The sequence below is a fragment of the Herpailurus yagouaroundi genome, unplaced genomic scaffold (assembly GCF_014898765.1).
Source record: "Herpailurus yagouaroundi ecotype Mexico unplaced genomic scaffold, PumYag 142, whole genome shotgun sequence".
Taxonomy (NCBI): domain Eukaryota; kingdom Metazoa; phylum Chordata; class Mammalia; order Carnivora; family Felidae; genus Herpailurus; species Herpailurus yagouaroundi.
In genome coordinates, this window is record NW_024412397.1 from 48259728 (window position 1) to 48275724 (window position 15997).

At 39.4% G+C, this 15997-nt stretch overlaps 1 protein-coding gene across 1 annotated transcript in view; it reads right to left on the reverse strand.

Annotated features, from left to right (window-relative positions):
* Positions 1 to 15997, reverse strand: part of TTC39C (tetratricopeptide repeat domain 39C) — a 107247-nt gene that overhangs the window by 32383 nt on the left and 58867 nt on the right. Inside the window, exons 5-6 of the mRNA XM_040479209.1 lie at positions 15122 to 15476; positions 13239 to 13407 (exon numbers count right to left, since the gene is read on the reverse strand). Of these exons, the coding sequence (XP_040335143.1) occupies positions 13239 to 13407; positions 15122 to 15476 (524 nt within the window). The remainder of the gene's footprint in view (positions 1 to 13238; positions 13408 to 15121; positions 15477 to 15997) is intronic.

The window sequence follows — 15997 nt, forward strand, 5'->3', positions numbered from 1 at the left end:
AAGGAGAACAACCATAGGACCATTTCTACAAATGAAGGAAAGGCATTGGACAAAGTACAATATCCATTCGTGATAAAAACCTGCTGCAAAGTAGGTCTAGAGGGAACATATCTCAACATAATCAAGTCCATATATGAAAAACACACAGCCAGCTTCAGACTCCATGGTGGAAAACTGGGAGCACTTTTCCTAAGGTCAGGAACAAGACAAGGATGTCCACTCTTACCACTTTCATTCAACACAGTACTGAAGTCGTAGCCACAGCAATCAGACAACAAGACAAAAGACATCCAAATTGGTCAGGAAGAAGTAAAATTTTCACTATCTGCAGATGTCATGATACTATACATAGAAAACCCTAAAGACTCTAGCAAAAAACTACTAGAACTAATATATGAATCTGGTAAAGCCACAGGATACAAAAATCAATGTACAGAAATCTGTTCCATTCCTATATAATAATGGAGCAGCACAAGGTGAATTTAAGAAAACAATCCCATTTACAATTGCACCAAAAACAATAAAATAGGAATAAACTCAGCCAAAGAGGTGAAAGACCTGTACTCTGAAAGTTTAAAACACTGATGAAAGAAATTCAAGACAACACAAAGAAGTGGAAAGACATTCCATGCTTGCAGGTTGTAAGAATAAATATTGTTAAAATATCCAAAGCATTCTGCACATTTAATGCAATCCCTATCAAAATACCAACAGCATTTTTCACAGCACCAGAACCAACAATCCTAAAATTTGTATGGAACCACAAAAGTCCTCAAACAGCCAAAGCAATCTTGAAAAAGAAAACTGGAGATATCACAATTCCAGATCTCAGGTCATATTATAAAGCAGTACTAACTAAAACAGTATAGTACCATCATAGAAACAGATATACAGACGAATGGCATAAAACAGAAAATCCAGAAATAGACCCACAATTACATGGCCAATCTTTGACAAAGGAGAAATGAATATACAATGGAAAAAGGTTATTCAATGAATGATGTCAGGAAAACTGGACAGCCATATCCAAAAGAATAGAACCAGACCATTTTCCTTCACCATACACAAAAATAAACTCAAAATGAATTAGAGACCTAAATTTGAGACCTGAAACCACAAAAATCCTTGAAGAAAGCAAGTCAGTAATTTCTTGGACACTAGCATAAGCACCATTTTTCTAGATATGTCTCCCGAGACCAGGGAAATAAAACTACTGAAACATCAGTAGTTTCTGCACAGCAAAGGGAATAATTAACAAAACTAAAAGACAACCTATGGAATGAGAGAAGATATTTGCAAATGACCTATCAGATAAAGGGTTCGTATCCAAAATATATAAAGAAGTGATACAACTCACACACACACACACATACATACACACACACATAATCCAATTAAAATGGGCAGAAGACACGAACAGACATTTCTCCAAAGACGACATCCAGGTGGCCAACAGACATATGAAAGAATGCTCAACATCACTCATCATCAGGGAAATCCAAATCAGAAGTACAAGGAGATATCACCTCACACCTATCAGAATGGCTAAAGTCAAGACATGAGCCAAGTGTTGACGAGGATGTGGAGAGAGTGCATGTGCCCTGTTGGTGGAAATGCAAATGGGTGCAACCACTGTGGAACAGTATGGAGGTCCCTCAAAAAAAGTAAAACAGAACTACTCTACCATCCAGGAAAAGCACTACTCAGTACTTACCTCCCCCCCCCCCAAAATACAAAACACTAATTTAAAGGGATACATGCAGTATTATTTACAATAGCCAAATTACGGAAGCAGCCCAAATGTTCATCAACTGAGGAATGGATAAAGAAGATGTGGTATATATATGCAATGGAATATCCCATTGTAAAAAAGAATGAAATTTTGCTATTTGCAATGACATGATAGAGCTAGAGAGTATTATGCTAACTGAAGTCAAAGACAAACCCATATGATTTCACGCATATGTGGGATTAAAGAAACAAATGAACACCAAAGAAAGAAACAAACCAAGAAACAGACTCTTGACTATAGAGAACAAAGTGATGGTTACCAGGGGGGAGGGGGGGGGGGATGGGTGAAATAGGGGATGGGGATTAAAGAGTGCACTTATCATGATGAAAAGAAATTGATGGAGAAATCAAAATTTTAAAAAAAATTTTTACATTTATTTATTTTTGAGAGACAGAGCACAAGTGGGGGAGGGGCAGAGAGAGAAGGAGACAGAATCAGAAGCAGGCTCCAGGCTCTGAGCTGTCAGCACAGAGTCTGACACGGGGCTCGAACCCACAAACCACGAGATCGTGACCTGAGCCAAAGTCACATGCTTAACCAACTGAGCCACCCAGGCACCCCTGGAGATAGCAAAGTTTAACAACAAACAATTTAACAAGAAAAAAAAGATTCCATCTATCTTAAAAGGGTTTAACTCAATAACAGGAGGAAAAACAAAAGTGTCAATATTCCTGATACCGGGGGTATCAGAATTAAACGGTATCTTGGGAATGCAAGCTGGTACAGTCACTCTGGAAAACAGTATGCAGCTTCCTCAAAAAACTAAAAATAGAACTACCCTACGACCCAGCAATTGCACTACCAGGTATTTATCCAAGGGATGCTGTTTTGAAGGGGTACATGCACCCCAATGTTTATAGCAGCACTATCAACAATAGCCAAAGTATGGAAAGAGCCCAAATGTCCGTCGATGGATGAATGGATAAAGAAGATGTGGTATATATATACAATGGAGTATTACTCGGCAATCAAAAAGAATGAAATCTTGCCATTTGCAACTACGTGGACAGAACTGGAGGGTATTACGCTAAGTGAAATTAGTTAGAGAAAGACAAATATCATGACTTCACTCATATGAGGACTTTAAGAGACAAAACAGATGAACATAAGGGAAGAGAAAAAAAATATAAAAACAGGGAGGGGGACAAAACATACGAGACTCAATATGGAGAATAAACAGAGGGTTACTGGAGGAGTTTTGGGGGGGGGGTGGGCTAAATGGGTAAGGGGCACAAGGAATCTATTCCTGAAATCATTGTTGCACTATACACTAATTTGGATGTAAATTTAAAAAAATTAAATTAAAAATAAAATAAAATGGTTTTCATTGAAAAAAAAAAAGAAACGATATCTGTATCTCACACATGCAAATAGGTATGAGAATGTAATACTTTTTAGAACATCAGCGTACAATCTAGAAGAAAACAAGATTATCTATGTGTCCCAGTTGGGGCAGAAGATAAATATGTGAAGAAATGAAGTCTGTTACAACAAAAATGTGTACATGTTTGAATGTTCAAATTTTCACAACAAAACGTAATAGCTTTCAAATGAAAGTATTAGAAGGTATACATGATGAAGATTCCTTATGATTACATTATACATTAGAATTTGGGAAAATATGTAAGAAAAATATTTTAAGTTTATTTGAGAGTAAGAGAGAGAGAGAGAGACCGACCCACAGAGAGTAGGAGAGGGTTATTTATTTAGTTAGAGACAGAAACAGAGAGAGGTAGAGAGGAAAGGGAGAATTCCAAGCAGGCTCTGCGCTGTTAGCACAGAGCCTGACACAGGGCTCAATCTCAGGAATTGTGGGATCACGACCTAATCACTTAACTGATTGAGCCCCAGATGCCCTAGGAAATTACTTTTTACTCAGGAGTCATTCTGTTGCATCAATAATTTACATCCAAAGAAAAAGAGACTGTATATATTCATACGGAAAATATCCTCCATAACTTTCTTGAAACATCTTTGAGATATAACTCAAATATCAAAAGGTTTGCCCACTTGAAGTATACAATTCTATGATTTTTAGTACATTCACTGAGCTGCACAAACATTAGGAGAATCTAAGTTTAGAATATTTTCATCACCCCAACAAGAAACCCTGTACCCGCTAAGAGTTATTCCACTCTCCCTCATTTATCCCCACCCCCAAGTAAGCAATAATCTGTCTCTCAAAATAAATAAAATATTCTCCTTATTTATCTGCCCATATTATAATGTATAATGTAATCATAAGGAATCCTTATCACGTATATCTTCTAATATTTTCATTTGAAAATTATTACATTTTATTGTGAAAATTTGAACACATATACATTTTTGTTATGACAGACTTCATTTCTTCACATATTTATCTTCTGCCCCAACTGGGACACATAGATAATCCTGTTTTCTTCTAGATTGTACACTGATGTTCTAAGAACTATTGCATTCTCATACCTATTTGCATGTGTGAGATATAGATATCGTTTAATTCTGACAACTACATTAATTCTGATAGATTTGCCTGTTCTGGAGATTGCACAGAAATGGAATCCTACAATATATGCTCTTTGGTGATTGACTCTCTTCACTTAACATACTTTCTAGGTTCACCCACACTGTAGCACGTATCAGTACTTCATTCCTTTTTGTTGTTGAATATAATTATTCCATTGTATGGATGCACATTTTGTTCATCAACTGATGGACATCTGAGTTGTTTCCACTCTTTGCTCTATAAATAACAATATGGACATATGTTTTCATTTCTCTTGGGTATACTGCCAGGAAAGGGACTTCCGGGTCATATGGTAAATCTGTGTTTAACATTTTGAGGAAGTGCCAAACTTTTCCAAAGTGGCCGCACTATTTTACATCCCCATCAACAATGAATTAGGTTTCTGGTTTCTCCATATGTTGGCCAGCACTTGTGATTGGCTGTCTTTATTACAGGTAGCCTGGTAGGTGTGAAATAGCATCTCACTTGGTTTTAATTTGCATTTCTTCATAATTACTTATGATGTTGTGCATCTTTTCATGTGCTTATTGGTCATTTGCAGATTTTCTTGGGAGAAAGGTCTCTTCAGATCCTATGCCTATTTTAAAACGTGGCTTATTTGTCTCTTAATTGAGTTGTTAGAGTTCTTTACATATCCTGGATATAAGTCCCTTGTCCTATCTAGAAGTTGCGAATATTTTCTCCCATTCTGCAGCTTTTTTTCTTAAGTAGGCTCCATGTCCAGCATGGAGTCCAACACAGGGGGCTTGAACTCACAACCCTGAGACTGAGATTTGAGATCAAAAGTTGGATACACCCTAACCCTAACCCTGGTTGGCTTAGTTAAGTGCCCCCCCCCACCTTTTTTTTCTTAATTTATTTTTTGTTTTGAGAGAGAGAGAGTGCAAGCAGGAGAGAGAGGGAGAGGGAGAGGGAAAAAATCTTAAGTAGGCTCCGTGTTCAGCACAAAGCCCAATATGGGGCTCAGTCCCACGACCCCGGGATTATGACCTGAGCTGAAATCAAGAGTGGGGACACTCAACTGATTTAGCCACCCAGGCACCCCTGTTTACTTTGACGATACTCTTTGCAGCACAAAAGGCTTTAATTTTGATGTAGTTCAATTTAGCTGTTTTCCTTTTGTTGTTGTGCTTTTGATGTCCTGTCTAACCCAAGAGTTTTATGGTTTTAGCTCTTACATTTAGGTCTACGATCCATTTGCATTCATTCTTCCATACAGTATACAGTAGGAGTCCAACTTCATTTACTTGCATGTGGATATTCAGTTGTCGTCACTCCGTTTGCTGAAAAGACTATTCTTTGCCTACTGATTTACCCTTGTCAAAAGTCAATGGATCCATAAATGTACAGATTTCTTGACTTTCATTGATCTCTACAGGTCTATTCTTATGCCAGTACCACTCACTTGATTACTTTGTAGATTTTGAGTTTAGGAAGTATGTTATCTTCCAATTTTGTTTTCCTTTTCAAGACTGCCTCTGGGTTCCTTAAGTTTAGTATCACTTTGTCGATTTCTACAAAAAAGCAGGCTGTGATTTTTGAGGGATTATACTGAAATCTGGTAGCTCAATTAAGGCAGTACTGCCACCTTAACACTATTGTCTTCTGATACATGAACATGAGAAGTCTTATCAGTAATATTTTACGATCTTTAAACTGCATCATTATGGAAATAAAAAGAAAACTATGCAATGGAACATGCTGCTGATACCATGCACAAAATAATGAATGAACATACTCTGGCCCACTATTTGAGTATAATCTCTCATCTAGCAGGAGCTACAGAACCATTCATACTCTGATTCTAATAATGACACCACTGGAGCTATAATCCAAAGAAATAACTCAAAAAAAAAAAAAAAAAGGAAAAATATGCTAGTTACTGCAGCACTATCAGAGTGAGATACTGGTAAATAGAGAAACAACAATAATCAAATATCCCAGCAGTTTCCCAATGAAAGGAAATGTCAAATTATTAACAAAATGGAAATCTAAATATTCTGCATGCCAATTACTTATAAAAACATGTTAAAATATGGAAGATTTGTAAACAAAACTGCATCAAGTCTCATGTGTGTACTAAAGATCACAAAATAACTGGAAGCAAAACAGCTTAAAATGTAAGTATCACTGGGTTATTTTTACAGAGTTGCCTAACATCTTTTTTTTTTTAACCTTTATTTATTTTTAGAGACAGAACAGGAGCGGGGTAGGAGCAGAGAATCCAAAGCGGGCTCCAGGCTCCAAGCTGTCAGCACAGAGCCTGATGCAGGGATCCAACCCATGGGCCAGGAGATCATGACTTGAGCCTTACCCGACTGAGACACCCAAGTGCCCTAACATCTTAAACTATTATGTATATGTTTTAAAAGGAGAGGTCTTGTCACCTTTAGCACACAAGAGGACACGAGTGACAACCTACTTATTATCTGTGATTCAGCATTAATACTGCTGAGTAGCCGAATTGGTTTAGCAATTCTGTTATCAAGGACACCTAACAACAGACTGTGCGCTGAACCCCTACCCCTAGGACCAGGGCTAATGCAGGCAAGGGAAAGCTCATCCTCTTATGCACACTTAGTGAGCTTAGGGATAAAAATCATTAACCTTCTACTTGCTTGTCAGCCCAACAGCCTGTAATGATGGAGCTGAAAAAAGAGCAAATGTATTTAACCTATTAGCAATTTGGGTTACTACCCTCTTATTTTAAAGTGCACAGAGCTATTAAACCACATGATACGGGTTTATCTCACTGGAAACTGGAGACAAATATATCCCCCCCTCTCTCCCACACCAGCTTGAACCAATCTCTCATTTTGTGTTCTTCTAAGAATAAATGGCAACCCTATTTTTTTGGCGCCTGAAGTGATAAAGAGAACCTTGTAGGATGGTGAAGAGAAGACTACAATGAACAGAACTTCAGGGAATTATTTCTCTTCCTGATGCTATAAATAACAACATTACATCATGCCGGCAAGGCATGCTGTTCAAAGAGCAAGCCTGCCTTTGACAGATGCAAAGAACACTGCTACCAAACAGCTCCACTAATGTCAACATGCCCGAGAGAAGAGAGCTCAGGCAAAGACCCTCTGTGGTGTTTGCCACTTCCACCTGGCCTCTGCAGGCCTCCCGTCTCTTTTCTCTAGCTGATAAATTCACCACCAAAGGAACCGACCTCCACTTTTCTGTCCCTGTCCCAATCATGAACTGGTGGGCTAAAAAGCAACACAGCCCTCCCACTTATTCCGGGGACCACCAGTGAAAAATGTCCTTTCATCTTAATAAAAATACAGACAGAAACACTTCAATTTTTAAAAGGTACCTCAGACAACTGAAGTCACCTAAAATAATGAGCAGAAAGCAAGTCCCCAGACAGAACACACGCTGGTGTAGATGTGTCCAAGCCTTTCACCCAGAACTTCACAGCTAGTAGAAAATAAGGATAAGAAAACCCTGACTGCCTGAGAAGGAGACGGGACGGGGGATGACATGAACATGGTGAAGCGAAGGTCAACCGTCAAAGCAAGTCCCTACAGACACTGTTCAGGGTAAAGAAACCACATCCTATTATTCTCAGAAGGGAGAGGAGGGGCGGGAGGGGAAGTACGAAACAGGGGAGCAGACTGTAATGAGGGGGCGGCATTTGCCAGAACAAACAAGGCAGCTTCAAGTCAGAGAAAGAGGAGATGATCAGGGGACATTCGCACACATATGAAAGGTAAAGTTCATTGTAACTTTTTCAGTGTGGTCTCCAGGCCTTGCACAAACTTCCTTCCCTTTGTCCTCGTGAAGCAGTACTGTAATGGCTAATTGTCTGAGTGGCACCTACAGTCAAGTGGGGCCCAGGTTGAGCCTGAGGAGCACAGGGGCTCATGCCTGTTGATCTGGGTACCCCCTGCCATAAGCAGAGACTTAATTTCTTTTTTTTAATCCATGGCTACAATATATATATTTTTTAATTTAAATCCAAGTTGGTTAACATATAGCATAATAATGATTTCAGGAATAGAATTTAGTGATTCATCACTTACACAGAACACCCAGTGCTCATCCCAACAAGTGCCCTCCTTAATGCCCATCACCTATTTAGCCCATCTCACCCACCCAACACCCTCAACCCTCAGTTTGTTCTCTTTATTTAAAAGTCTTTTGGGGCGCCTGGGTGGCGCAGTCGGTTAAGCGTCCGACTTCAGCCAGGTCACGATCTCGCGGTCCGTGAGTTTGAGCCCCGTGTCGGGCTCTGGGCTGATGGCTCAGAGCCTGGAGCCTGTTTCCGATTCTGTGTCTCCCTCTCTCTCTGCCCCTCGCCTGTTCATGCTCTGTCTCTCTCTGTCCCAAAAATAAATAAATGTAAAAAAATAAAAAATAAAAAAATAAAAGTCTTTTATGGTTTGCAGGGACTTCATTTCTTTTTTAAAAAATTTAATGTTCTTATTTATTTTTGAGAGAGAGAGGAAGAGAATGAGCCGGGAGGGGCAGAGAGAGAGGGAGACAGATTATGAAGCAGGCTCCAGGCTCTGAACTGTCAGCACAGAGCCTGACGCGGGGTCCAAATCCACAAACCGCGATATCATGACCTGAGCTGAAGTCGGACGCTTAACCAACTGAGCCACCCAGGTGCCCCACAGAGACATCATTTCAATCCAGCTGCATTTTACCTCATTTATTCAATTGATTTCTTTAGAGCTGTACTTCTCCAACCAGCACATCAGAATTTAAATATCTGATTCTGCACCCACCTTAGGAGAATAACCTCTTACTCTAATCATGAAGACATTTTGCATCTTCTTTTTCAGAAATGGTTTCAGAAATAGGCTTACGTGCCACACAAGAGAAGCAGGCAGTCTTTGATAACCAGCTTTATCTTAACAAAGACAAGACATCCGTCTCATTGATCAATGGACTCATCTATTCAAAAAGTAGGAGTCTCAGCTTAGAAAACAGTTTCAAAATAAGAGTTCTCAAAATGCGTGCATAATAACAACCTCATTAGAATGTTTATCAACTTTCATTAGTTTAGGTATTACAACTTAGTCTGATCACTAAACAGTCACATGATATAAAGTGTGTAATGAAAGAGTATACATGTAAAACCAAATACATGTATATATTACATACTAAGTAGATAGTTAAAACTGAAGGGGAGGAAATCTGTATTATTTACGGGGAAAAAAAGAGGACCAGAGAGAAATAAAAATAAGTGATTAAAATGTAGGCTTGTCCCTGATAACTTTTTAAACAACCAAAAAAAAAAAAAAAAAATACTCATTAATCACTTGTATGCTTAATGGACTTATCAGTACCATACCTGGTTTACCTGGGTAAAAACTCATGGAAGTACAAAAATTCAAAACTATATAAATTCACATTTTAAAATTGAGATTCCTATACAACATCTGGGACCATTTCCCTAATAGCTGCTTGCAGTATGGAGAATCGGGGAAATATAGGTAAATATAGGACCTGTCGCCCCTCTAGCTACATGCCACCCACTTTGCCAATCATGGGTTGGCTTTTACCGACACCAAAACATTTTTTTTCTCCTAAAAAGAAAAAAAAGTAAGAAATTTGATAACCCTACTTCCCAGGCTTAAGCCTCAGTAAGAATAAAACCCATCACACGCGAGTTATATATCGTTTATCCCATGCTAAGTAAGTACCACAGGAACCCAGTTATGCCTCCCAGCAACATGACAAGTCACACGGGAGAGGTCAACAGGAACTGGACAGGTAATGAGAACACAAGAGGGTGGAAAGGTAGGAGGTGGGAGTATACAGACATACAGTGGGGAGAAGCCAAGGCAGTAAAGAGACAAAATTCTCTCTGCAGAGATTTGTGCTTTAGCAGCAGTACCTTTAGCACAAGGTATGCTCCATCCTGGAGTGCAAATGCACCTGACATAACCACCTCACTTGACCACCTGCTAGGTCAAGTTGGGCCCTAACAACAGGAAATAACAAAACCACCATGGCAAGGGTTATCAAGTGACAGGATGGGGTGGCTTTGTCAAAAAACATCCTCCCAGACGGATTCCAAATTGTCCCAGAGGATGTAAAAAGTTGTTCATGAAATTAAACAGAAAGTGGGCAAGGGCACAGGATTTGAAAAGAATGCGTACAGAAAATAAACTAACCAGCACATACTGAGCTAGTCACCCTGTAGGACAGCAAGCTGACACAAAAGCAGCTGTTCCAATTATGTAGACTGACTCACTGAAGAAACTGAGTGTCATATGCTGCATCTGCGAGGTTAAAGCTCGCACACCATGTTCTCTGAGTGTTTGTTGACAAAAAGATCTCAGGGGTCCTATCTCTAACCTAAATTCTTACTAAAAATTAAAAAAAAAAAACACAAAAAAAAAACCAAAACCCCAACATGTTCTTTGCAAGCACATTTGTCAGCAGGGCCCCCCATGTTTCCATAAACCGGTTTGAGGCCTTAGAGGCCTTACAAAAGCCTCTGACAGGAGCTGTAACAGCCCCTCTGGGCAGTCCCACATCTGCAAACAAAGGAGTCTGTGCCCCCAACCCTACCCTAACCAGCTTCCTCACGGTCACTTGGGAAGGTAAATGAAATGCTTGTGTCTGGGCACTGGGAGAATACCATTAATAGTCCAAGTTACCTCAGAATCCCCCAAATCCCCCAAATCCTTCCTTCTGGGCCCTTGGGAAGGGCCGAACAGAAAAACCGGCACATCCCCTTGGCCCTGATGCTACAGCTCACTAATCAGAGGCAGAAATATATCTTTTAGTCTTTTTTCTGAAAACCAAGGATCAGTCCGGTAAGCAAGCTGCCTCACGGTGAAGTAGTCCTAATATCCACCACCCACACCAGATGACAATTCTCCACCCGCCCCGCCCCCGAAAGAGCCTGAATGCCTGCTAAGAACCATAATGCCAACTGTGTACCTCCCCATACTGTATTCAGAAGGGTCCTCTGACGATGCTATGGCCTCCTCATTGCTAGAATCATCCCAACAGTAGTGAATAACCACTTGCTTTTAGCATCCACTCAGTCCCTAATAGGAATGAATTGTGGCACAAACTAAAACCATGCCATATTAAGTACTGGGGGGGGGGGGGGGGGGGGGGAAGTTACCAGTTTAGCTAAAAGTTAGGCATTTTTGTTTGAAATAAAAAATTGACTAAAATGGCAAGCTTAAGATACAAACCCTGGTTTTACATTTCTATTTGACACCTTTAAGACCCAATTTAGAGCATTCATTTAACGTGGGGAGTAAAGAGAGAATTCTAATAAATGCCCAATGCTAAGGTGCCTTATGCTGTGTTGCGCATAATTATAAATTCAGGCTCTCGTCCCAGGCAGCAAATCTGTTCAACACTGAACCTAGTATCAACATGTTCAGTTATTCAAAATGAGTAATGCCTGCCCTTTAAGAATTGGACATTTAAGGAAGCACTGACCTTGTAACACAACTCTCATTTCAGAAATGGTCACTGCGGTGAGAAGGCTTCGTCGATTTAAAATTTCCTTATATAGGTTATTTCCTCTTGCACAAACCCAAGGGAGCACAGAAACTTTAATAAACTGAACATCCTTCCCTACACGTAAGACCATAACGCTGAGCTTAAAAGAACGCTAACCAAAAGAGCAGACTGCATAAGAAACTGATCACAACTATGTTGCTAAGACGGCAAGAAAAAGGAGAAACATAACTGAACGCTTATGAGCCTGAATGCAAAGAAAAACAGTTGCAAGATAATGAGAAAAAAACAATTCAGACACAGGTTTAAATAATTCAGATCCTGCTGTGCTTTCTGTATGTACTAGGTTCCAATTATAAATTATCAGTACTATCTCTAAAATACAACTTCCATATGTAAAGATGAGGAGTCCTCAGATTTAAGGAGGCACCTCACGAGGGAAAGGAAACAATATACACTCAGTTGCCAACAAAAAATATCAGTAAACAAATCATCCCTGCGCTCACAAAATCCTTCTTCGTGAGCAAAAATCTTCAAAAGCACTCACAGCGGGTTTGCAGGAGGCTGACGACTAGAATTAACTGTGTTGCTGCCGGGCACCCGGTTAACTGGAAGATGGAGGTTGTTAGAATCTCACAATATTCTCTATTAGCTGTTGGTGCACCTGACATAACAGCCACCTTCTTTCATATGATTTTTTTCTTATACTTTTCTTTTTCTTCAAATCTTCATGTCCGCAAGCAAGCAGATTGGGGAGGGGGAAGGGGGGAGAGGTGCAGAGGCACCTGGGTGGCTCAGTTGGTTAAGCATCTGACTCTTGGTTTTGGCTCAGGTTATGATCTCACGGTTAGTGAGTTTAAGCCCCACAGCAGGCTCCGTGCTGACAGCTAGGGATTCTCTCTCTGCCCCACTCCCCACTCATGCGCTCGCTCGCGCTCTCTCAAAAAAAAAAAAAAAAAAAAAGAGGTGACTTTGTGTCTATGTCATAGGGTTACTCAGGATTAAATGGGTATCCTGTATAAAGTGCCTGGCACAGGGCTTGGCCAAATGAAGCCCATGAAAAAGTAATAAAAGCTACTACCGTTTCAAAGCGGATGGTGTCCTTGACATTTCAGGCAATAATGTGTATAAATCAATTGTTAACCAAGATGAAAATTTAGAAACAGATTATTAGTAACTCCAGAAAAGGAAAAAAAATAATCGTATATTGTGTTCTTCAACTGAGACATTTGCTAATGTTCCTATGCCTCTGGCTTAGAGTACACCAATCTTGTCACCCCTGCCTCTCCCACCTCCTGAAACAGAAGGTTACTGACTAACATCCTGGGTTCCTGGAAGAGGCTTTTGTAGCAACGATGCAACTGAAAAGCACAAGAACAAAACGTTCCTTCGCCCAATGGCATTTGCCTCCCTTTGATACTAGCACGGAGTGAGAATTACAGATTTGATCCACAGAAGGCTTTATTTAAAAATATGAGGAAGGCACAGTACCTCTAATCGTTGTATACGTCCCTTGAAAAACATGAAGAGGGAAGAATTTGGATAAGCAGCTTCTTTTTTGAGAAGAATTTCCTTCGCTTCATCCAGGCCTGCTTTGTTATCACTGCCATCCAAGGCAAAAAATGGGCGGACCACAGTATGATACCAGAGCAGAGCTAATCTAAAGGAAGAGGGAGAGAGAGATTGAGCAAGGCTTTTCTTACAGCGTTTCTACTTTGTCAAAACTCAGTATGTGCTCTTCTAATACACACTCCTTCCAAAAGTCTTTGAATAAGTAAATCAGAGTATTTTCCCCCATTTTAATCTTACCAATATTTGGAAAACTGAAACTTTGGCGCAGCTTATACATCAGCATATGCCCATCAGGTGAGAGGAGAATAATAGGATAAAAGCATTTAGTTCTGCTGAGGCTTCCAGATGGCTCTCTGAAGGTATGGACTGAGATAAAGCTCTGATTTCTACACTTCACTCATCAACACACAAATTAGAAAGACGAACTGGTTACCATGAATTTACTGTCCCCTCATAATAAAGGCATTACTTTTTTGCAAAAGAAAAATGTAGTTTTCTCCTGTGTTCACAAAGTTAGAGTGTAAGCCTCAGAATCCAAATTTAAATATGGGAACCACAGACACAAATTTTACTAAAATGTATTAAAATAAGTGAGAGAACCAGAAAAAGGGCTCTTTCTCTGGCCTTTGAGAAGGCTCAATTTGAAGAATAAATAATCATTTAAAATTCCCTTATTTCATACTCCTTTCAAGAAAAATAACACGTTAAATAAACTAGGTAAATAAAACAGATTCGTTAGGATTTTTAGTGAACAGACAAAAATGTTTCACTAACACATCAAATATTTTTATGTAAATGTGTGCTTCTAGCATGTTTATAAAATCAGTTCTCTTCTGGAGATCAGACGAATTTACATTACTAATTCATTTCTTTCCAGAAAATATTAAGATATAGACAAATTATCACAAGTTACAAAACTATTACATCAAATTAATAAAATACCACAGTTTATGTAATTTAATGACTTTGGGGAGGAACAAATATATTTTTGAAATGAAAATTTAATGATATTTTTAATAGCTACCAACTGATTAAGACTGAATATCCAAATTCCTCAATATTGATAGTAGAAACAGAGCTCGGTCTCTGTGATATTAACATCTTTTGAAAAATGTCAAAAGGCATCTAGTGTCTGGTAAAATTACTCAAATTGCAAATGGTGAATATTTACCAGACTGAAAAAAAAACAACATTGTTTTTTAACTGATGGAGGAATGGGTGAATCCTCGCTCTGGATAGTTTTATCAGCTTCTCTCCACACTCTCCTGTTTCAGTAACTGTCATTTCAGTTTCGACTAACAGGACTCAGATTAACAGGACTCGATTTAGTTGACTAGCACAAAATGTCCAAGCCACATGAGAGAGACCACTGGACCAACCAGAATCATCAAAGAAAATGACCCAATATCAGGATTCTCTAGGTAATAATAAAAATTTCAGAATCACAGGAAAGTTATCAAATTCGTATTCCTTAAAAATTCAAAAATCAGGGTCATGAATCTCAGTGACTCTGGTCAAGGTCACAGAAACTGCTTATAAAATCATCTGTGGTTGAAAAATGTGGTTGCTTTACCTGTTTAAAATACAGGATTCATGAGAGTCAAGAACAGTGTCCTCTCTCTAGAAAGTCAGCTTATAAACCCCACGAAAGACACAGTTCTCGGCATTGCGTTAAAAGGCATAAGGCGTGGCATTGTGTCAACCAACCAATTTACCTGAAGTTTCCTTTAAAGGCTTTGATTGTCGTTTACTTACTTTCAACACTATATTATCTACCAAAGCATTGCAATACAGCTACTCACGTAGCTAAAGGGGCCTTCATGTCCTTACTTTCGCTTGCATACATCAGTGAAGAAAGCCCTTGCAGGCGGTCTCCAGGAAAACCCAGCAGGTTGATGATTTTGAGCAGGTTGGGGGGCACCATGGATATGCAAAGGTGAAAAAGGCCATATCCAAAGCTAACAGCACCTTTCAGTCTGTTTAGAGACTCCTCAGACACCCCTTCAGCCACAATGTGATTATCATTTGCAGCATCAGAAGTCAAGGGCTCTTCAGTTAGCTTCTTCTGATACAGCTCCTGGAGGGCATTGATGTCCAGATAGCATTTATTGTAAATCTTCCAGGCTTTCCTAAGGATCCACCCACCTTTTATATAGGCTATAGAGAAGGGGAGAAAAGCATTAAAAGAAGTAAATAGGCATTCAAAATAATTTTCCTTTATTAATAAAGGAGATTGAAGAAGGACCTGAAATTCAAGCAAAAATTTAAAAAACAATAAAAATGATCATCTCTCATTGCACCTTGTTCTCTTCACAGGGCTTCAATTCCTTATTTGTCTGATTTCCCTTACTACACTGGATGACCACTTAGCAGGAACCATGTATTTTTTTTGTTCATCGTCCTATCAGGCCCCTCTCTCACACACGAGCTGGGACGTGGTATATTATGCACACTGAATGAAAGAATAAATGCATTAACGCCAGCATGCGTCACCTGAATCTGACTTCTGTTCTGTATGTTCTGTGAAACATGAATCTCCACGTGTTTCTGAACTACCATGCACTTTGCTGATAAACCTCTCTTAAAACGCCTACGTTTGTCTACCCTGTGCTTCTTTCCTCCTAAAGAGCAAGTTTTAAGTTGAATTCACTGCTAAAAGTACACCAAGCATGGCAACT